Here is a 23976-nt window from a genome sequence, read left to right as displayed (position 1 = left end):
GGAAAACAATAGAATGGGAAAGACTAGAGATCTCATCAAGAAAATTAGAGATACCAAGGGAACATTTCATGCAAAGATGGGCTCGATAAAGGACAGGAATGGTATGGACCTAATAGAAGCAGAAGATATTAAGAAGAGGTGGCAAGAATACACAGAAGAACTGTACAAAAAAGATCTTTACGACCCAGATAATCATGATGGTGTGATCACTCACCTAGAGCCAGACATCCTCGAATGTGAAGTCAAGTGGGCCTTAGGAAGCATCACTATGAACAAAGCTAGTGGAGGTGATGGAATTCCAGTTGAGCTATTTCAAATCCTAAAAGATAATGCTGTGAAAGTGCTGTACTCAATATGCCGGCAAATTTGGAAAACTCAGCAGCGGCCACAGGACTGGAAAAGGTCAGTTTTCATTCCAATCCCAAAGAAAGGCAATGCCAAAGAATGCTCCAACTACTGCACAACTGCACTCATCTCACACGCTAGTAAAGTAATGCTCAAAATTCTCCAAGCCGGGCTTTAGCAATATGTGAACCGTGAACTTCTAGATGTTCAAGCTGGTTTTAGAAAAGGCAGAGGAACCAGAGATCAAATTGCCAACATCTGCTGGATCACGGAAAAAGCAAGAGAGTTCCAGAAAAACATCTATTTCTGCTTTATTGACTATGCCAAAGCCTTTGACTGTGTGGATCACAACAAACTGTGGAAAATTCTGAAAGAGATGGGAATACCAGACCACCTGACCTGCCTCTTGAGAAACCTGTATGCAGGCCAGGAAGCAACAGTTAGAACTGTTCCAAATAGGAAAAGGAGTACATCAAGGCTGTATACTGTCACCCCGCTATTTAACTTAGACGCAGAGTACATCATGAGAAACGCTGGGCTGGAAGAAGCACAAGCTGGAATCAAGATTGCCGGGAGAAATATCAATAACCTCAGATATGCAGATGACACCACCCTTATGGCAGAAAGTGAAGAAGAACTAAAAAGCCTCTTGATGAAAGTGAAAGAGGAGAGTGAAAAAGTTGGCTTAAAGCTCAACATTCAGAAAATGAAGATCATGGCATCCAGTCCCATCACTTCATGGCAAATAGATGGGGAAACAGTGAGACACTTTATATTTTTGGGCTTCAAAATCACTGCAGATGGTGACTGCAGCCATGAAATTAAAAGATGCTTACTCCTTGGAAGGAATGTTATGACCAACCTAGACAGCATATTAAAAAGCAGAGACATTACTTTGTCAACAAAGGTCCATCTAGTCAAGGCTATGGTTTTTTTCCAGTGGTCATGTATGGATGTGACAGTTGGACTATAAAGAAAGCTGAGCGATGAACTGGTGGTGCTGGAGAATACTTTTGAGAGTCCCTTGGACTGCAAGGAGATCCAATCAGTACATCCTAAAGGAGATCAGTCCCGGGTGTTCATCGGAAGGACTGATGTTGAAGCTGAAACTCCAATACTTTGGCCACCTGATGCGAAGAGCTGACTCATTGGAAAAGACCCTGCTGATGGGAAAGACTGAGAGCAGGAGGAGAAGGGGATGACAGAGGATGAGATGGCTGGATGGCATCACCAACTCAATGGACATGAGTTTGAGTGAACTCTGGGAGTTGGTGACGGACAGGGAGGCCTGGTGTGCTGCGGTTCATGGGGTTGCAAGGAGTAGGACACAACTGAGCCACTGAACTATGGACAAAGATCAGTTTGTTTTATATAGCATTGCCTACAATGCGGGAGACCCAGGTTAGATCCCTGGGTTGGGAAGATCACTAGAGAAGGAAATGGCAACCCACTCCAGTATTCTTGCCTGGAAAATCCCACGGACAGAGGAGCCTGGCGGGCTATAGTCCACGCGGTCACAAAGCATTGGATACAACTCAGTGACTAAACATCACCACCACCGCAAGCATGAGACGAAGAAGACACCAACTCCAGAACACGTATACTAATACTTTTTCTTAGCAAAGCTCAAGTTCCTAGTTTTCCCCTAATGTGAGGTAAATTAGGGGTGGATTTACAGGGAAACGTTCGCAAACTGGGCATGTATCAGTGGCTCCTTGACCAGAGTCAGGGCTTACCAGCACGAGCTGGGGGTAGTCACGACACATCTTGATGATGGAGGAACACGCGTGTCTCCTCACATTCCTCACCGCCCGGGTCCTGGGAGCCTGGGAGGAGATATTCAATCACCTTAGAGCCACTTTAAATATAATTTACAGATGCTGCAGAGAATCATGTGCGTATCTCCTTCAGAGGCAAACACAACTCTCATAGCTGCAGGAGCATGATGAAATGGCACTCTACTTAGCACGAAGGAACCCACGCATTTGCTGCCTGCCCTAGAGTGTCTCTAGTGCCCGACACCACATTATATGACTATCTGTCTCCTGCCTTTATCAACCCCTTTTGCTTATAGAAAAAAGCTAGACTAAGTGCTGGGTGTTTACATTTTTGTTCTGAAGAAGTTATAATTTGTAGGTTGAATGAATGGTCTTACCTTACTTTCTTCAACAATTTCAAAAGTGACTGATGAAAACAGCTAAGGGAAAGAAAAAAAGTCATTCATCAGTACCAAATGCATAAAGTATTTTAAAGTAATAGTTATAAAAATTTCAACAAAATCCCCAAAGTGCGAATAATATGGTAGCTAAAGGGTTTTCAACTGGCTTTACAATGTTTCAGGTGTTCCCTTCCTCAGATAACTGGAAGAGGCTTGATAGTTATTAATTTTAACATTGAATATTTTACAAATAAAAAGTTCACAGAACCCCTGAACAAACCAGGCCATTACCGAAACACTCAGCCAGGGTAACATCGCTCCACTTTTTATTAAAAGTTGAGTGGTCTACTCTCCCTGATCCATCTCACAACTTCCCACTTAATCCAGTGTGGTGGAACTGCTGCCCTAGTCACTGTAATGGAGTAATACTCCAACAAAGGTCTGATCGAGGAACTCAATGGACATTTTCCAATTCTTAGAGAATTTCCACAGCAACAAATGAGTCTGTTTTGAAGTCTAAAGTTCTCCTGGACTTGGTAACACACATTCTCTCTGGTCATCCCTTTCTTCTTCTTTGAGGGCTCCTCCCTCACTGATGGTGATCCCCAGGATTCTCTGCTTTAGCCCATGTCCAACTCCACATACATCTCCTGCTAAAGCTTAATCTCCACTGTGGAGGAGGGCACGGCAACCCACTCCAATATTCTTGCCTAGAGAATTCCCATGGACAGAGGAGCCTGGTGGGCTGCAGTCCATGGGGTTGCAAAGAGTCAGACACAACTGAGGGACTAAGCACACACACACTGTCTATACTGTTGGCATTTCTATCACGGCTATGCCTTAATTTTATCTCATTAATTTTTTGAGTCTAGACCTAATCTCAAACAGCCAATTCGGGGCGACACATCTCCACCTTGAAACTGTATGTATACTTCAAACCTAGTCTTGCAAAACAGAGCTCACCCCTTCTTTTCCTCACTCCTACCCTCCTCCTGGTCCAATACTCTCACTCAGGTGGGACTCCAACTCTCACTAATCACCTAAACTGGACCCTGGAAACTTTCCTCGTACAAATCTCCTCCCAGCCTGCCAGCACACGCTGACACCTCCTCCTTCAGGTGCTCTTCCATTCCCCAGTGTACACGTCCACTAACTGCGATGCCACGGAGGTACCACACCTGTCTATGTGCATTTCCTCTCCAAACAGAGAGGTGCTTATGGACAAGGCTTTCCTCCTAGCATGGTTCCTGCTCCACCGTAAGTACAGAGTAAATATTTGACAATTGAAAAAACAACTGTTTATTAGCTTATCTCATATATTTATACAAACAGTTATGAAAAATACTTAGCTTAGAAATGCCAAAATAAAGTTTACAAAGGAGGGGGAGTTTACCTTAGAGAAGACCTGGGGCAGGAACTCTGGTCTGTAGGTGACAAATGGAAACAGTGCCGAGACGTTAGTGAGGACGCAGGACAGGATGAGGGGGTCCTTGGTGTCAAAGCTCAGAGCCATCTGCAATAGCTCTACTCCATCAGTAACAGGAATTTCCTGGATGCAGACATTAGAGAAGGCTGCAAGAACTGAAACTGCTTCTGTTAAATTCCCTTCACACTCTATAATTATGGCCACCAAATATGGTTTTATATATTGCTTATTAACCCTTAAAACAATCTAAGCATCACACCACGTTATTAAAATTTTCATAAGTGATGCCGCCATTATTAGGGCTGCAGCACCACCTACTACTGGAAACTGAACAAACTCAGAACGCCGTCACTTCTAACTGAAGTGATGTAAAAGCAGATGAAGTCAATGATCCTAACATCCAATTTGTTAATATGCCACTTATGTGAAAAAGCAATAAATCTCACTTATTATCAAGGGACTCAGATTCTTTTGACTACTAACCTGGAATACACTAAGATGATTACCCCTCAAACAAGTGATCCAATTATTTTAATCTTATTAACATAGTTAATACAGTATATGCTGTTATCCAGATAATTACATAATTACCTTTAACATTATAAGATACGGGTGATAGGTGACATGAAGTATAGAAAAGCAAGATCTACTTAGTCAGATTACTTAGCAAAGAGGGAGGCAGATCAGCCATCATGAATATTCTGGCCAATCTGCCATAAACTGAAAAGGTAATTACCATAAATCTTAAGGGTAATTATCTCTCCAGATTTTCCGATTCAAGGTATCTATCACTGTCCTCCCTATAATTGTTATCCTGCTTGTGGTTCACTGTACTATCAGGCTCATCTTATTATGTAAAAATTAATACTAAACCCTGCAGGGCTTAAGAGTCAGAGAGACCCACCTGGGTCCCAACTCTGCTATTTATTAACTATTTGATCTTGAATATGTTATTCACCTCTGAATCTCAGTTTCTTCTTCTGTGAAATGCACTTTCACATATTTCCCTATCTCCCTACCAGCTTTAAAAAGATCAAAATTATTACGCAACCAGCAATGAGAAACAAGCACTTACTTCTTTGTCTAGAGTTCGAAACATCTGGTTGATCACACTTTCCAAAAAAAAGGTCATGGCTTCCCACTGCACAAATGATGGTGAGAATATGGAGCAGAGGCTGCTTTCTCCAGTTCCAGCTGTGGGAGAACAGGATTTTAAAGACACATATACACACACACACATAAGCACTATAGGATCACAGAAGACATCGAGCCAGTGGGGCCTCAGAAACCACTAGGTAATTTCACAGTTGAAGGAACAGGATAATCTAACCCTGCTTAGCCAGGGAAGAGAAAACGATGAACAGCAGAAAGGGGTCCTTATCCTGCCTCCACCTCCAAAAATGAGCTATCTGGATTTACCTCTGTGAGCCTTGTCTGCAAAACCAGTTCAACTATTGAATGAGAATACACACGTAATCATCAAAACCAGTGCCTGGCCAATTAGACAATTGAGAAATATTAATTTCCCCTTCCTTCCCCTTTATAATCTGTCCATGGGAATCTAAATGCAAGGCACAAGCCAAAGGAATCACAAATTACTTTTCTTGCTACTGTATAGTGCTCACATTTACTAGCTTCATCTTGGTACACAACCTATTCAGACCTCCATGAATACTGAAGCTACTAACAGATACCAGGGACCTTCAGAATAAATTGTGAATACACAAAACTGAATGTCCCATGAATGTCAAGTAACTAGTGTACCTGCTAACTGATCACAGCATGGAGCTTTTCCAAAGCAGTGACTTTAACCCTTCCCTTAAATTAAAAAATACATAAATTAATTAAAATCCTTGGGAAAAAAAAATCCTCTCACCCGCTGCATGCATTCATAAGATGACAGACAGAAGATACAGAAAAGTTATCTGGCCTACGCTTTTGGGTAGAGGGGGCTTATTTTGATTTTACATAAAGTGACATTTCCCAAAGACTTGGAGGGGAGTTGAGCAATATGGGAAACCCCTGTACTGCTCCTGCTGAATGTTAACAAGCCATTCTTTTCCAGTTTAAGAGAAATGCTATGCAAGAACTTGGTTGAAAAGCTTTAAAAAGTTAGGTTGAGACAGCTGTTAAGACGGTGCCTGAGGTGAAATAGTAAAATAAACAATAAACAACTGGTTGACTCTGTTAGAAAAGAAAAATGAAGGCAAAACTGATAGGGTCCTGGTTTTGCCCTAATTAAAACAGAATTAAAATCTGGCATTACATCTGTCTTCTCTGCTTGTGTTTTCCAATGAAAAGGCTCACTCTCTAGGATGGAAGTGGGTAGTGAGCAAAGCTATTTCTGAACACTACTATCATAATGTATTGATATGGATGGAGCTCAGAGGTTTATTTCTATGCAGTTTTGATAAAATACTTCACTAATGTTTGGGGGGGAAAAACAAAAAAAGTCTTACAGTTCATGGAGCCAGGGTCAATAGAAGTTGAGAGCTGATATTTCAGCCACTCCCCAGCCATCTGGAAGCTAGTCTTGGGATCCAAACGACATGCTAACCTTATTACCTCTCCTTGTTGGGCCCGAGAAGCTGCCAAGAGAAAGACATGAAGCAAGGATCAGCGTATCGTAGACTACTTAGGTAATGTTTATTCATTTATCCACCCCAAGAGAAAAATAATCAAAAAGATTCTGTTTTGAAGAAAGAATCTAACAAATGTTCACTAAAGCTTTGTTAACAAATCTAGAAATTTTCCAAAATAAATTCTAAGAAGCTGTCACACCAGCTAAATCCTCTAAGCTGCAAACCAAACAGAAACTCCCCTTTCTGTTGGAATTAAAAGATCAAGTTGGTACAGATGTAAAATGGTATGGCTGCCGAAGAAAATGGTTTGGCAATTTCTCAAAACATTAAACATGGAATTACCATATGATCTAGTAATTCCCTTCCTAGGCATATACCCTAGAAAAACAAAAATATACGTTAACTTAAAAACTTGTACACAAATGTTACAACATGATTCTTAAAGCCAAGAAGTGAAAACAACTCAAGTATCTATCAATGGATCAATAAAATGTGGTATATTCATATAATGAAATATTATTGGCAATAAAAGAAATGATAAACATTACAACAGATCAATTGTTAAAATATTACACTAAGAGAAAGACAGCAGTTATCAAGACAATACACTGTATGATTCCATTTATATCAGATGTTCAGAATAGGTTTAATAAAGAAAAGTAAATGGGTGGTTTTCCAGAGGGGTACGAGGGTTGGGAGATGACTGCTAACGGTTACGGGGTTGCGTGAGCTCAAAAAATGTCTTAACATGGACTGTGGTTGTAAAACTCTGAAAATACACAAAAAAACCTCCACTGCATTGTATACTATAAACGGGTGAACTGTATGATGAATGAATTATCTCAGAAAAGTTGTTATTGAAAAAAGGTGGGGAGAGGAGGTGTAGAACCAAGCTATGGAAAACCTAGAACAGAATTAGGAATTGTGAGCTTTCCTTCTCTCCTTCAGTAAAAAAGACTTACAAAGTAACATGGTACTTAATTCTAACATGTTTAAGAAATCAAAGTGCCTTACGTATGGCTGCCATCTCTAAACATCAACGTCCAAAGAAAGTGTGCATGTACGTGTTTTAAGAGAGAACACCAAGCCTGGAATGAGTGCAACCCCAGCGCCCTCTGCAATGTGTAACTGGAGATTAAACAGACTGCCGTACACACTTGGGGAGGGGGGACTTCCCAGATGGCTAAGCGGTAAAGAATCCACCTGCCAAGCAGGAGACACACGTTTAATCCCTGGGTTGGGAAGATCCCCTGCAGAAGGAAATGGCAACCCACTCCAGTATTCTTGCCTGGGAAATCCCATGGACAGGGAAGCCTGGCGGGCTATAGTCCACGTGGTCGCAAAAGAGTCAGACACACGACCTGGTGACTAAAGAACAATGACAACATCCAGACTTGGGGCTCTATAATATAGAAGCCCAGCACATGCACCATGACTCAACGCTAGATGCCGTGCTGAGACTGCTGGGAAAATTTCAGGCCAGTTCACTCACAGTTGAAGAAAGCATTGAAGTCCTCATCGCTATCAAAATCAAATCGAGAGTATTCACAGCTAGGGCTGTCAGTTTTAGAAGGAAAGCCCATCTGGAAACAGAAAGATAATTGGGGGAGGGAATGAAAATGGACCCACTGAAAGAGTTTTCAATTTTAGGAGCTCAGAGACCTTTTATTTGAGAAGAGCTAAGAGTTTACATGAGTTAAGGCTTTTATGATAAATAACTGCTTCTGGTCTACACCAAATCCACAATTTGTTCTCAGTTGGAACAGTCCTGGAGTTGCAGAAAGAGAACATTTTTATTTGATACTCTCTTTCAAGTTTCTTATGGAAAATTAAATTCTAAAATCAGTTTAAGGTCTTTGAGTATAAAAATGTCTCAAAATAAAGTGTTAATACAATAAACAAACAATAAGTAGAATTGAGACTATTTGTCTTCTTAAATGTTGAACCCTGGGAATAAGCATGGGACTTTGTGTTTCATTCAGAAAGTACCAAAGACCACAAGGGGCAGAGATCTAGACGACAGTGTGCTACCTGAACCCCTGAGGAAATAAGAGAATCCTTGAATAGGTCCCATCCTCTGATGTTATAAATCAAGAATAAGTAGCTGTCAGTTGCCAAGAGCCTCGAGGAGACCTCCGAGTGTTCATAAGCAACTCTTGACTGAGGCAGTGGGCAGTCTGCTTCCGCTCTCCCTTTCTTCTCATCCACGTTCCTGACTCTCGTTTGGCCTTCAGAAAGTCAGATATTTACTTCCTTTTGGCATCCCCCTGACTCCACCCTCCGTTCTGCTTTTAGCTTCTGAAAAGCAGTGATCACATTTTATGGTCATAGTCGCTGCTCTCATCCTATCACTTTTTTCCCAGCACTTGGCGCATAAGTGCCTGCAAATACGAAAGAGTAGACACAGGGATGAGTAGACACAGTAACGAGTTTTCTTTTTAAGGAATCAAAGACTAATATGCCTAAGGAAAGGATCTCAGTGACCAACACAGGGCTGTCAATGGTGCCAGCTACGTCTTAAGATGTGTATTCACCTACATTCCACTTTAGGGTCCCACTGCATACCTTGACCAAGTTAGTCATAGAAGCACGCAGATATTTTGGTATTATTGCTAATAGTAAAGGGTCTCGGGATAGGATCTCATGTCGAAAGAGGGCTCCCCAAGTCATCTGAGTTGAAGAGCGCAAAAACTAAAGGAAAAAAAGAAAAACACTAGGTTTAAGGATTTAAGTTTTATATAACCAAGACTATTACTTAGCTCAGCAATTATCCGCTATATTTTTCCATGGAAATAAAGCTCTGTAATACTTTGACTGAAACTGCCCATACTGGAGTACATCAGCAATGACTGGTCACTACATACCATACGGTAAAAGTAAGACAGACTGTGGGTCATGTGCAATACCCAGAGAATGAGCTGAACTCTACCACTTTCTCTTTTATGCAAGAAAGCATACAGATACCTCAGGATGATACTGCAAGGAAAATCTTGGATTGGATGAAATTAATTTTATAATAACACAATTAATCAGACTTTCTTATTTAAAGTATGTTTAGTAGCAAATTACTACAGAAACACTTCACATCTGATTGGTCATTATTAGAATGGTATTACCTGAGGGGTAATTGCTGATCTAGACTGCAAAAGCTAACTTGGGAAGAAGATGCAGCAATTCTCTTAATGAAATCCCACTAGAGTAATTCCCCAGGATCTTAAGAGTCACATTTTATATGTGAGCTGCTAATTATTTCAGGTGATAGCACTTGATTTTAATTTACTAATTGAAATTTTGATTAGTTATTGCCATAAAGTTTACCTGACTTGGATGAGTTGTGAAAGCAAGAAAAGATTCCAGGTATTTTCCAAAGTTTGCTGGTATTTCTACATCAGAATCCACACCCTGTAGGACAAAAAGGCTGTTATATTAATAATGCTGATGGGGAGGTCAAGGTGGAGAGTGGAGTTAAGACAACTTATATCCTCAAAACTTTCAGTTTTGAAAGGGCTTTATTGTACTTCTTTGTGGCCTAAGGAAGACATCATTTCAAGGGCAAAAACCCAGAAAAGCTGCTTTACCTCAGTCATCATTAACATCTATTCTGTGATCAAACAGTGAAACAAAAGAGCCTTCATGGACTTCCTGGTGGTTCAGAATCCACCTGCCAGTGCAGGGGACACAGGTTCGATCCCCGGTCCAAGAAGATTCTACATGCCTCAGGGCAACTAAACCCATGCACCACAACTACTGAGCCCACTCGCCTAGAGCCTGTGCTCTGCAACAAGAGAGACTACCGCAATGGAGAGTAGCCCCGCGCGCTGCACCTAGAGAAGACCCAGCACAGCCACAAGTAAATGAGTAAAAGTTTTTTTTTAAAAAAAGAATATTCATTTCAGAAATCACCTGTTTCTTCAGACCTGGTCTAGTCACATTTCTGTGATTCAACCTATTAAATAATCCCTCGATGGTACACATCTTATGCCTGAAGTTCTATCCCCTCAAGCCACCAAAATAGGCACTGATATCAAGTACAAAAGTTTGTACCAACATTCGATCTTTTAACGTGTAATAGAGTTATTTTCAGGTCAATCAGACTAAAGATTTTTTTTTAATGATTCAATAATATATCCTTTAACTTGGGAAAAGGGTTCTTTACTCGAATCCATGGTTCATGATCTAATAGGACTTTCAAGGGTAAGGCAACAGGTAGACTGAAGTTTTACAAGTACCAAAATGAAGAGAAACAACATTGATTTTATGGAATAACAGATATGAACATTTACTATAGATATTAATAACTGATATTAAATAAATCTATAGCATTCAAATTCAATTAAGATAATTTAACCCACAGAATTATAAGAAATAATCTGTAGGGTAATGTTTCCTCAGGCTAAAGTCAAGGGCACGTGTTACCCCTTACACAAATACAACTTTCTAAATCCTCTCCTCAGATGGCCTTGAAACTCTCCAGAAAGTGCTCACCAACAATGCACACAGCTGATTGCCCAGGGCACGCAGCACCTGACAGAGTCTCTTCAGGAAGACATAGTGTTTTTCGACTAAGCCTCCTCCGTCAGCGGTCCTGTGAGATGAGAAAACAGTGAGATTAACAGCACTTCAAGAGCACCACAGATATTCCCCTGGAATGGACTGTATGTGGTCTGTGCTCCAATATTCAAATTTCAGGTGACTGTTACTGTTGAAAAGAAAAAAAAAAAAAATCAACCCCCAGACCTCCAACCAAACACTGAAAGATCGATGAGGAAGAGGGTTCAATGCAATCTCATCCTTTAAGAGGCACCCTAATTTGGGGTATTATATGGTACTGGGGGTATTTTGGAATAGTAATGTAAACTCTAAGCATGACTCCACAAAACAATGCATATAAGAAACTGCACGAGAAGACAGTGATACCGAGGAAGGACTTGGACCCCTAGGGAAGCATGTAGTGATTCCTTATACCACTGACAGAATCAAAAGGACTATAATCGAGAGAATGAGGGACTTCCCTGGTGCTACAGTAGATGGGAATCCACCTGCCAATGCGGGGGATAAAGGTTCAATCCCTGGTTCTGGGAAGATTCCATATGCTACAAAGCAACAAGAGAAACCACTGCAATGAGAAGCCTGTGCATTGCAATGAAGAGTAGCCCCGGCTTGCCACAACTAGAGAAAGCCCACACACAGCAATGGAGGTCCAAGTACAGCCAAGAATAAATAAATAATAAATAATTATTATAGAGACAGAATGAAAAGATAAGTGATAGGCTGGGCGAAAATATTTACAAAAGACACATTTGACAGACTATTATACAATATACACAAGAACTCTTAAAAACCAATTAAAAAACTCTGATTAAAAAAATGGGCCAACAGACACCTGATCAAAGATTGGAAATAAACATATGAAAAGAAGCTCCCCATCAAATTTGCTATCAGGGAATTGCAAATACAAAAATGAGATAGCACTACACACCTATCAGAATGGCCCAAATTTGTAAGTCTGAGAACACCAAATGCTGGGGAGGATAAAGACCAACAGGAACTCTCATTCATTGCTGGTGGGAATGCAAAACAGTTCAGCCACTTTGGAAGACAGTTTGACAGTTTCTTATAAAACTAAACATACTCTTACCATATGATTCAGTAATCACACTCCTTGCTAACTACCCGAAGGAGCTGAAAACATCTCTATACAAAAATCTACATATAGATATTCACAGAAGCCTTATTCATAACTGCAAAAACTTGGAAGCAACCAAGATGCTCTTTATTAGGAGAATGGATAAACTTTGGTACATCCACACAACAGAATATTATTCAGTGGTAAAAAGGAATAAGCTGACAAGTCATCAAAGCCATGGAGGAACTCTAATTACATGATCCTGAGTGAAAAAAACAACTTGCAAAGGTAACACACAAGACTTCTGACAGTCCCTTGGACTGCAAGGAGATCAAATTAGTCAATCCTAAAGGAAATCAACCCCAAATATTCACTGGACGGCCTGATGCTGAAACTCCAATACTTTGGCCACCTGATGCAAAGAGCCGACTCATTAGAAAAGACCCTGATGCTGGGAAAGACTGAAGGCAGGAGGAAAAGGGGACGACAGAGGGTGAGATGGTTGGACGGCATCACCAACTTGGTGGATATGAGTTTGAGCAAGATCTAGGAGTTGGTGAAGGACAGGGAAGCCTGGTGTGCTGCAGCCCATGGGGTTGCCAAGAGTCGGATACAACTCAGCGACTGAACAACCACAATACAACATCCTAGAAAAGGCAAAATTATGGAGAAAGTAAAAAGATCAGTGGTTGCCAGGGATTTGGGTGGGAGAGGAAAAAACAGGCAGAGCATAGAAGATTTTAAGGGCAGTGAAGAAACTCTGTAGGATACTATAATGATAAAGCTGAAACCCACAGCATGTACCCATAAAAGGTAGAACATAATATGTGTAATATAATGTATAACACATTGTGTGTCATTGTAAGTTCCTCATCTGTTGTAACATCCGTCAGATCATAGAAAAAACAGAGTTCCAGAAAACATCTACTTCTGCTTTATTGACTATGCCAGAGACTTTGACTGTGTGGATCACAACAAACTGGAAAATTCTGAAAGAGATGGGAATACCAGACCACCTTACCTGCCTCCTGAGAAACCTGTATGTAGGTCAAGAAGCAACAGTTAGAACCGGACATGGAACAGACAGACTGGTTCCAAACTGGGAAAGGAGTACATCAAGGCTGTATGTTGTCACCTTGCTTATATGCAGAGTACATCAAGTGAAATGTTGGGCTGGATGAAGCACAAGCTGGAGTCAAGACTGACGGGAAAAATATCAATAACCTCAGAAAGGCAGATGACACCACCCTTCTGGCAGAAAGCAAAGAGGAACTAAAGAGCCTCTTGATGAAGGTGAAAGAGGAGAGTGAAAAAGCTAGCTTAAAACTCAACAGTCAGAAAACGAAGATCATGGCATCCAGTCCCATCATTCATGGTAAATAGATGGGGAAACAATGGAAACAGTGAAAGACTTTATTTTCTTGGGCTCACTGCAGATGGTGACTGCAGCCATGAAATTAAAAGAGGCTTGCTTCTCAGAAGAAAAGCTCTGACAAACCTAGACAGTGTATTAAAAAGCAGAGACACTACTTTGCTGACAAAGGTCCATGTAGTTCAAGCTATGGTTTTTCCAGTAGTCATGTATAAGCTGAGCACCGAAGAATTGATGCTTTTTAACTGTGGTGTTGGAAAAGACTCTTGAGAGTCTCTTGGACTGCAAGGAGATCCAACCAGTCAATCCGAAAGGAAACCAGTCCTGAATATTCATTAGAAGGACTGATGCTGAAGCTAAAACTCCAATAGTCTGGCCACCTGATGCAAAGAAATGATTCATTTGAAAAGACCCTGCTGCTAGTAAAGATTGAGGGCAGGAGGAGAAAGGGAAGACAGAGGATGAGATGGTTGGGTGGCATCATGACTCAACGGACATGAGTTTGAGCAAGCTCCAAGAGTTGGTGATGGACAGGGAAGCCTGGTGTGCTGCAGTCCATGGGGTCACAAAGAGTCAGACACGACTGAAAGACTGAACTGAACTGAAGTTCATCAACTCTAACAAATCTATCACTGCTGTGGGGGGAGGTCTATAAAGGAGAGGCTGTGCGTGTGTGGGGGCAGGGAGCATATGGGAAATCTCTGTACCTTCCCCTGAATTTTTCTGTGAACCTTAAACTGCTCAAAAAACATAAAATCTTTTTTTAAAAGACTGTATTAAAAACATTAACTTGGTGTATCATTTCTCCAAGTCATTTAGTTCAGATGAATAAACACTTAGGTGCCATTTTAGAGCGCAAATATCTCTTTAAATTAAAAAGAGTTTTATTTAGTGGCAAAACCTGACCTAAAATGATGTAGCACAATTCACACTAACAAGAATTAATCAGGATTGGTGTGGACAGCAGCCATGGAGGCAGTACACTATAAAGCAAAAAGCATGGGCCTCGGGCTAAGAAAGACCTCGGTAGCTGCTGCTGCTGCTGCTAAGTCACTCCAGTTGTGTCCAACTCTGTGCGACCCCATAGACGGCAGTCCACCAGGCTCCCCCGTCCCTGGGATTCTCCAGGCAAGAACGCTGGAGTGGGTTGCCATTTCCTTCTCCAATGCATGAAAGTGAAAAGTGAAAGTGAAGTCGCTCAGTCGTGTCTGACCCTCAGCAACCCCAGGGACTGAAGACTACCAGGCTCCTCCGTTCTTGGGATTTTCCAGGCAAGAGCACTGGAGTGGAGTGCCATCACCTTCTCCAAGGTAGGTGCTAGTGATGCTGAAAGGCAGTGTGGCACCATAGTTTCTGGTACTGGCTCTCAAGTCTGACCACCTGGTTAGAATTACAGCTTTACTAACCAATACCAGTGGCACTAATGGGGATGGGATACCTCAATGGGAATGTCATAATCTTTAGGGAACTAAGAAATGGGACTTGGAAACAGTAACTAAAGTGGCTACCCAAAAGACACATTATTCATTTCCACAGGAAAGAAAGCCATCAGAAAATCTGTGTTAGAATGGACAGTGAGAGAGTTCAAGTAATATATATGTGTCTCACATCTTTTCATTTGTCCTTGGCACCAAAAGTGAAGAGTATGGAAGCAAAGTGGGTGTTGTGACACTTTCAACTACTTATAATACACAGTTCTATCTGACTCCTGGGTAAGAAACACATATCAGGAAATGCTTTAATATTTTCCAGAGGAATTAGAAGAAAATAAGCACAAGCCACTATTTCAGGACCTCGAATGTGTTTACAGGTTGGTGGAATGTGAGTGGGTGCTAAATCAACAGCCACAACTTATTGCCAGCAGAAAGTCTTCAAAAAGGCAAAACGGTCCCTTTAAGAGTGCCTGATTTTTCTTCTAAAAATACAGGGAATTCCTGGTGGTCCCGTGATTAAGAATCTGCCTTCCAATGCAGGGGACACGGATTCCTTTCCTGGTTGGGGAACTAAGATCCCACATGCAACTAAGCCTGTGTACCTCGACTAGACAGCCCACATACACTGCAGCCAGAGAAGTGTGCACACTGCAGTGCAGATGCAGCAAACCCAGCACACACACACACACACACACACACACACACACACGCCCACAGCAAAATAAACCATAAGAGCTTCACACTGTCCTTAGAATAAAGCTCAAACTTAAAACAAAAACCAAAAAAACAGTTGACTGACTGCCAACAGTCAGACAGGAACTTTGGATATATCCAAATAAGATACAAAAATGACAAAGAAATTAGAGATCACATAGAAAAGGAGACACTCACTGTGCAGCGGAGAGTATATAATGCATGGCAACATCTCCAAATAAGACCATCAAGGGCTTCCGGTCTTCCAACTTGCCCTAGACCCAATTTTAGGGAAACACAGGTAATACAAACTATGTTACTAAAGACTTCTAAGTACTAACAACTTCTACGCCTATATAATCAAACATACTGACTTCCTAATTTTCACACAGCCCTGGGGCTAACTGAACACTGGAAAAAGGTCAACTCTTTAAATTGAAATCTGGATAAGACGTATTTTAAAATGTGTTGGTACGCCAATTAAATAAATGAATAAAAATTAAATATGCTGGGTAATAATGATGATATGAAAGCAAATTACATCTAAAAACATTCTTCATGGAGAAAAGTCATGATCTCATTTGTTAGCCAAATCAGCTATAAAGTCAGTTCAGTCACCTTCTACAATTCTTTGACATAATACTATGTGAGTTTTAACATGCCATTTATATAGTTTTTTAAATGCGAAGCACCAAAATCCACAAATGTTTCAAGACCCACCTAGCCCTACACATCTCTGTATATCCTGCCAGTGGATTCCTGGAATACCGGCAAACTGTTGTCCAAAAGGTTGGAGTCAAGTAAAACAAACAAAACAAAAGAAAACACCTAAACCTTTAAATGTCTTTCACCACACATGGAATGGAACACATACAGGCATCCCTCAGAGGCTGAGGATCCAAGTCAGCCTGAAGCGGTAACTTACTTTCCTGCTAACTGCAATAAGAAGACACTCAGCTGCTCCCAGCTGAAGTTCCTGTTCGTTCAGGAGCAGGCACAGCACCTCCAAAAGTTTGCAGTTCTCAGCAGTAATGTGACTCATGGGCACCCAGTCAATGTAGCCTGCCAGAGTGTTCAATGCTGCGACTCCTACTCGACAGTTTGCTTGGGCCTGCATGAAAAGAAATAACTTAACCGTTAAGTCCTCACTAACAGGTAAGAAAGCTGTGGTTATATCCGACCTCCTTTTGTTTTCTAATTCTAAAAAGAAAACAATGGAAAAGAAATTGCTCATGCAAATTATTGATAGGCAACTCAAAGGTTTTTTCTGATACACAATCATTTCTCAAACAACGGTGCCTCATGTCCGCTAATACGACCACATTGGCATGTGTGGTCATTTTACGTCCTTCAAGAAATCTCAGATGTTATAATTTTAACTCCCTTTCACCACAGCTCAGTGATCAAATAAACCAAGGCTGAGGGAATTCCTTGGTGGTCCAGTGGTTAAAACTCTGTGGGTTCAATGCTGAGGGCATGGGCTTGATCCCCGGTAGGGGAACTGAAGCTCCTACAAGCCGCACAGCATGGCCAAAAACAAACAAAATGAAACAAGGCTGAGGTCACCCTCCATCAGGTGTATGCATCCCCGTACCCAAAAGTCTCAAAAAAAGCCTCCTTCCAGCTCCACAGAGAGCTCTTACCTTTGACTCCTGAGAATTATCTGTCTTCTGAAAGAAAAGAAGTATAAGGATCGAATGTTTTTAATGAACAAAAGGCTGTGTAATAACCTTCCACCCCCATAATCTAGGCCCTCAACTATTTTCAAATAGACTTAACTTTTAATTTTGGAACAGAAGACAACTTTACTAAGAACACATAACTACATAACTGATACTCTCCAGAGGAGGACAGGTTATTTTAGTTTTAGTAATACAACAGAAGGTTAATATTTAAAGAGCTTACATAAATTTATTAGAACATTAAGATCCAAAAAGACAATTTCAAAGCGCAGTTTACAAAGAAATAAAACTAACAAATGAACAATGGAAGCAGACTCAACACTGCTATTGATGAAAAGAAAGTTAAAATTCAGGTATTAGCAATTTTTCCATATTAAAATAAAGACAAATTATAACTGGCAAAGGTATACTGAAATGATGTAGTGTTAGTGGAAAAAACAAGAAGCAAAATTAAAATGAGTACAATTTATGACCATGTATATATGGACATAACTGTAGGAAAACCACATGCACAAAGAATATTAAATGCTAAACACACCAAAATAATGTCTGTTCAGTAAATTAAACAATTTATAATTTTTTAAGCAGGAGTAGCAACTCCTGAAGTACTTGAAAACTTACCACCATTAGCATCATAAAAGATTTGTTTTGTAATTCTTTTTTTCAACTTTCAAAAGGTATTTTTTCTAACAAAGAACAAGTATTAAGCCTTCACCAGTGGTGATCAAGGAGGGGGGTTAACGGGACAGAGATGAGTAGAACCCTTTCACCAGTATCTACTGATGCTGCCCAAGAAGGAAAAGGGATCTAGGCAACAACAGCCCAGTCCAGCCTTGACCCTCTACTCCAACAAGCCTGCATTCCCATTCAGATCCTATTCTTCTGCCCCTGGAACGAGTGCAGGAGCCAGGGGCTAGACGGGGAGCCGACACATCCCATTCTAGTTTACCATTCAGCCTACTGCCCAGGGAAGGGGAAAGGATGGAAGCAGAGAAGGAACTATGAGGAAACTAAGAAGTTGCAGGTACAAGAAATGTCCCTTGGTATGCTCTGGTCCTGGGAGCCTGGTTTAACAGATGGAGAAAACAGAAACTGAGGCTAAAGAAAAACATCAGTGGATGTTTTTCTAACTTGTGTCACCCTGCTCTAGCATACTGGCTAGATGTCTAGGGTATCAAAGCATTCCTAATTTGTTCATTTCTCTCAGGGATTAAATCTCCTAGGGGAAAATAAAAATACCTCTTTCACCCTCAATACACATAGGTTTTTTCAATTAAAATACTTTTAATATTTTCTTTTGAAAAATCCTGGGGAGGTATTTTGGGGGAAAGAGTTCATTCTAGTAAAAAGGATGGGGTTTGAATTCCTCATAATCATTATCAGGGGATCTTCAATAAATACTCTCTGAAAATTGGTTTCGTCATCCATAATATGGAGACAATAGTTTTGGACTCAGGATTGTTTTGAGGATTAAAATAACATGTAAAGCATGAAAAAGTATACAGCATAATATTAGATACTCATTGTGTCTCCCTACCCTGACAGCTAACAATACTTTGTCTTATCATTTGTGTTAGTATTCTAGAGCTCTAAAAATAAACTTAAGGAAGCCGCTGAGGGCAGAAAAAATAATAAACCTTAATGAATGCTATTTGTGTGAAATAAACATGTATGAGGAGTCTAGATTAGGGTTCTGAAACCTCAATCCCATTGACATTTTGGGACAGATAATTCTTTATTGTGGAAAACTTTTCTGGGTACTATAGGATATTCAGCAGCATGCCTGGCCTCTACTCACTAGATGTCAGTAGCAGCCCCTAGGTGTGACAACCTGGAAGGCAAAATTGCCCTCCCACTGAGAACCACTGTACTAAATTTTTAAAAATTTAGCTTCATTTTTACACTATCTCAGGAATTCTCTTACTAAAAAGGGAATTATTTTTTCTAGTATGTTCAGAACTCACTGAATTGAACCTCCTAGAAAATTAATTCCAGTTTTTCCTGTCATCTTTCTGTTCTGCTTATAAAACAGCCTTTTCTTTTACTGACCTGAACACCCTAGTTCCTTGCTGCAGGATTAACTTCAAAACACACACAAACCCACTCATATCAGAAAACAGAACTTGATGAAAGGTGGGGGGTATAATCGGTATCCCTTACCACTTGCTGGTACTTGTTTACATTTTCTTGAAGTGTGTTAAGGAGAAAACTGAAGATTCTTTCCATGTTCTGGGTTAATGTTTGCTGGATATCCCTTCGTCTTTGAGGGGGTAGTGTCTGAAAGGTCACTACATCCTCTGCCAGCCGCAAAAGAATGAACATCACTAATTCAGTCTGTGTTTCCTACACCAATAGAAAGAAGGTAGTTAAATATGCTTTTTTAAAAAACTGGGGTATGATAGTTGATTTACAATATTGTGAAAACATGTTTTGCATTATAAATATGACCAAGGGCTCTTTTCTGCTGAAAGGACAGTCAAACAAACCAGAAAAACTCGGAAGAGCAAACAAAAACAAAACTCTGAACTGATACAGCTGTACTGCATACCCCTTGTTTGGAAAGAGTGTCCAATTCTATTAGCATGTCAGGCCAGTGCTGTGGCCACTCCCGCTTGATCATTTCTACAACAATTCGAGACAGAACATCTTTAATATGGTTCTCCTCTTCCAAAATGTTCAGAGTTCCCTGCAAAAGAATAAGTGACATCAAGAGGTTTGCAAGACTGAATTCAAAGGAAAAAACTGGGCTGTAAGAGTGTAGAAAACTTAGGAGCAGGCCTACTTTCAAACTAAACCAACCAACCTGTTCTCCATGTCTGAGTCACCTGTCCTGCATTCTCACTAATCATTCTTCCCTCTTAAAGCTTAACAGAGGGTTGCATCAGCTAATAAAATGGCTGTCACATAGAGCAAGGAGGACATCACTGTTCTTCTTTACAAACCGAAGAGACTTTCATATTGTTTCATTTTGTATGAGGGCCAGAGTAGAAGAGCATGGAAATAAGGAATACATTGAAAGGCTAATAAAGTGAGAGATTCAGGAGCAACTGAATATCTTCCTAACAGTTCTAGGTTTAGAAGACACAGAAGACCATTATTGGGACTCTCTTCTCAAGTCTGGTATCAAGTTTAATGGATTAAGATTTCTATCACATCTCCCCAGAACTAACAAAATATAAATCCTAACTAGCTAAGTTAATAATTTTGAAGGCGATTTTTTTTTTTCTATCAAAGACACTCGACTTTGGGGATGAAAAGGGGCATGAATTCTCCTTTTTATGTTCTTTGTGAAAAAGAACATTAAGGCTGTGGATTCTAAATGTGTTTATAAAGTTATAGTCGAACTCCCCAAACAAACTCATTTAGCCTATTTTTTTATTGCTAGTAACATAATTCAGTTTAAAATAAAAGGAAACAGCAAAGTGCAATCTAATCTAGAACTGATTAATCTAAGACACTTATTCATTTGTTAAAAATGTTTACCTATCTCTACTTTGTCTTCATAATTTTAAAAATAGAAGTCAACACATAAAGGATTAATTAAACCAAGTAAATGGGATGAACTGTGATTTCCAGTGATGGTGGTTCTTTTTAATTTGAAGGTAACATTTAATATTACATAAAGTTGTTTGACCTATGTAGAACCAGTGAATTTTTACACAAATGCTACACTGGAAAAGTCACACTTTGTCTAAAACTACCTCGTAAACGCAAGTCTTCCAATCAACCATTCCTTACATTTGCGATCAGCTCCATGACACTGTTCTTCAGATAGACCTTCTCCAATCGAGACATGTTGTTCCAACGAAACCTGGCCACCAAAATGCATAAAGTCAACAGAACAACATTAGAAGCCTTCTCTTCAGAAGAGATTAGCTTTGATTCCTATGTTAAAATTATGCTGGTGATATTATTCAGAAATTATACTCTGGATTTTGTATCCTTCAACAAATGGCAGAAACAGTCCACATTTAATCAAAATACTAAAAGCAAAAAGAGTTTAATACAGACAGTGACCCATTAATTAGAATCCAGGTAGGATCTGTGCACAGATGAGCTTTCCCCCTTGGTTTTATTGACAGACCATAAGCAAATACATATCTGGGACAACTACAACAATGTAGTTGGTTTTCAGAAACTAGAATCTGATAGTACTAACTCCCTTTCTAGACTTGCTTTGTTCAGTCACTAAGTTGTGTCTGACTCTTTGCGACTCCGTGGACTGCAGCACACCAGGTTTCCCTATCCTTCATCTCCCGGAGTTTGCTCAAATTCATGCCCATTGAGTCAGTGATGCTATCTAGCCATCTTAGGCTTAGAAGGTAATAACAGCACAATTCCAGAAAAACTGTGACTAAATCTTAAAAGCTGATGGATTCTTCAAATAGACAGTAGGGGTAGGAGACTCAAGTTAGAACAGGTTTTTAGTTATTCTCATATAATCCTGGTTAGAATCCGGCCATGCACACTCAAAACTTAAGGAAAAAGAAATTAACGGCAGTGTTTTTCTAGTGTCTAATCAGGTATTTATTTACCTGTACACTGCATTATTGTAAAAACTCTGAGGTTGGTGGGCATATATTAGGAGCTCAATAAATACTAGCTAAGTGATGTGAGCTAATATTTGCAGAGTACTTAGTATGTACCATGCACTTTACACGGATGAAGAAACTAGGGAAAGGTTAAGTTCTGAATGAGAGCTCCCATGAGGCTGTGATGACCTCTAGGAAGCATTCCTTTCTCCCTGGGGATTACTCTTTTCTACTTACCTAAAGACTATCTCTAACAGCTATATAAGAAAAAAAGATTTGCTCTCTCACGTACTTGACAACGTGTTCCAGGATCTGAAGGCCAAAATGTCTGACGATGGCAATTTGTGTTTTCTCAGCCAACCGCAAACCACAGGGAACACAGACAGGGCACTTTTCTTTAAACTCCTCACAAAACTGAAGAAGAGGAAAGTTAGTGTTTCCCTTAGGAGCCAAGAGAAAGTGGGACTAGAAAAAAAACAAAACTCCAATCTGAGCTATTGTTTTAAGTGACAAAAGTTAGATAAATATTATATAAAGGATTATTTTCACTTTGATAGTTCCAGATTTCCCATGCAATGGCCAATTAGTGTTGGAAAAAATAATGTGACCTATATGAGTAAAAAACTGTTAGAGATAAATCCATGAAGCACATAGGGGTGAAACGACAATTACTAGGATTAAAAATCTTTGGTTGGGGGAGGAATAAACCAAATGTGGAAGTCTTTACAACTGCTGAGTTTAGGTGACAGGTATACACAAGATCATTATAGCATTCTACTTATGCTATTTCACAGTAAAACAACAAACAGAACCCAAATATTTGATTCCAAATCCTATGACATACATCTATACATTGTAAAACTTCCTCCAAGTGATGCTCACTCTACTTCATGAAGTTACATCTCTTAAAACACACACAGTCCTGTTCCAGTGGTCATTTCTCATTGCCCACATACACTGCTCGATGGGGGAATAAACTCAAATCGTATTAGCATCCCCATTTGTTTTGTATTTGCTTTCCCAATTTACACAAGAATCAGTCTCAGTAGCAGAAAATCTGGCAGTCAAGAAAACTACTTTCAGGAAACCAAAAAGCCCTTGCTAAAATGCAAAATAAGTGGTAGAAGTTCACCTTTGCGCAAAATAGTCTAAGAATATCACACAGTAAAAAAACATGGGGGTGGGGGGTTGAGAATTAAGCCAGAAATATCCAAGACACAAAAGTGGGTTAGGGAGAAGTGTAGGGATGTAAGTAAAAGGGCACTGGAGAGGCTGGAGCTCGGTTAGGGAGAGTCAGGAGAGTGTGTCAGCAGGAAAACGTTTAGTGAGGGAGACTATACAGAATGTGGCCGATGTTGGGGACGGGTTGGACACGTGCTCCACGGGAAGGAGATGGGATGCAGGAATGTGGGGGTTAGGGGAATAAAGTGGGTTCAGCCAGCTGTGGAGGGGATCGTGGTGCGGAGAAGAGTAAATAGAAGCGGGGAGAGGGGGAGGAGAGGGCAGTGGGGAGTGTCGGTGAGAAGAGACTGCTACAGTGAGGCAGGGACCAGAGCGTCCCGGGAAAAGGGTAGGCGCGGCGAGCAAAGAAGGCGGGGAGTGGGAAGAGGCGCGGAGAGCTGCAAGGGGGAGGGCCCCCCGGGGTTGGGACCGAGGTCCAGGGGCCGCGTGGGCGGGAGACGGCCAGCGTCGTGGGCTGCGCCGGGACGGCTGAGGCTGGGGGAGGGTCTCGGGGCAGGCCCGGGTCGCCAGAACTCAGATACCTTGAGGGCTTCTAGCCGGTAACGCTGGGTGGAGCTGGGGTCCATCATGATCGTCACCGCTTTCACCAGCTGCTCGCACAGCGTGTTCACTCGATCCATCGCCATGAGTAGTGCCACGCACCACGAGCGCGCAGCACCGCAGTCCTGGGAGCACGAGGCACGGACGGCTCCGTTGGCGGGACCACACGCTGGTACCGGGCCGCGGCGGGCCGAGGCGGGGCGGTGAGGAGCAGGAGGAGGAGCGTGAGCCGCCGAAGATCCAGCCGGGAAAGAGCCGGCGCTGCGCACGCGCCCGACGTCCCAGTGCGCATGCGCCCGCGGAAGTGGCGGCTCCCTTATGACGGTTGCTCCTTGGTGGGCGGAG

The 23976-nt window shown here is 41.1% G+C and overlaps 1 protein-coding gene across 1 annotated transcript in view; it reads right to left on the bottom strand.

The window, feature by feature from the left end:
- XPO5 (exportin 5) overlaps positions 1–23882 on the bottom strand; it is a 41945-nt gene extending 18063 nt beyond the window's left edge. The window contains exons 1-17 of the mRNA XM_018038716.1: positions 23613–23882; positions 22142–22263; positions 21056–21128; positions 19866–20003; positions 19478–19660; positions 17279–17305; positions 16561–16746; positions 15834–15910; positions 10997–11096; positions 9830–9913; positions 9077–9202; positions 8004–8094; positions 6389–6517; positions 5005–5123; positions 3897–4052; positions 2501–2542; positions 2082–2171 (exon numbers count right to left, since the gene is read on the bottom strand). Coding sequence (XP_017894205.1) covers positions 2082–2171; positions 2501–2542; positions 3897–4052; positions 5005–5123; positions 6389–6517; positions 8004–8094; positions 9077–9202; positions 9830–9913; positions 10997–11096; positions 15834–15910; positions 16561–16746; positions 17279–17305; positions 19478–19660; positions 19866–20003; positions 21056–21128; positions 22142–22263; positions 23613–23717 — 1848 coding nt within the window. The 5' untranslated portion in view covers positions 23718–23882. The remainder of the gene's footprint in view (positions 1–2081; positions 2172–2500; positions 2543–3896; positions 4053–5004; positions 5124–6388; positions 6518–8003; positions 8095–9076; positions 9203–9829; positions 9914–10996; positions 11097–15833; positions 15911–16560; positions 16747–17278; positions 17306–19477; positions 19661–19865; positions 20004–21055; positions 21129–22141; positions 22264–23612) is intronic.

Source organism: Capra hircus, chromosome 23 (assembly GCF_001704415.2).
Source record: "Capra hircus breed San Clemente chromosome 23, ASM170441v1, whole genome shotgun sequence".
In the NCBI taxonomy this organism is placed as follows: Eukaryota; Metazoa; Chordata; class Mammalia; order Artiodactyla; family Bovidae; genus Capra; species Capra hircus.
The sequence above is the reverse complement of the archived record's forward strand: the minus strand, read 5'-3'. Positions and strand labels throughout refer to the sequence as shown.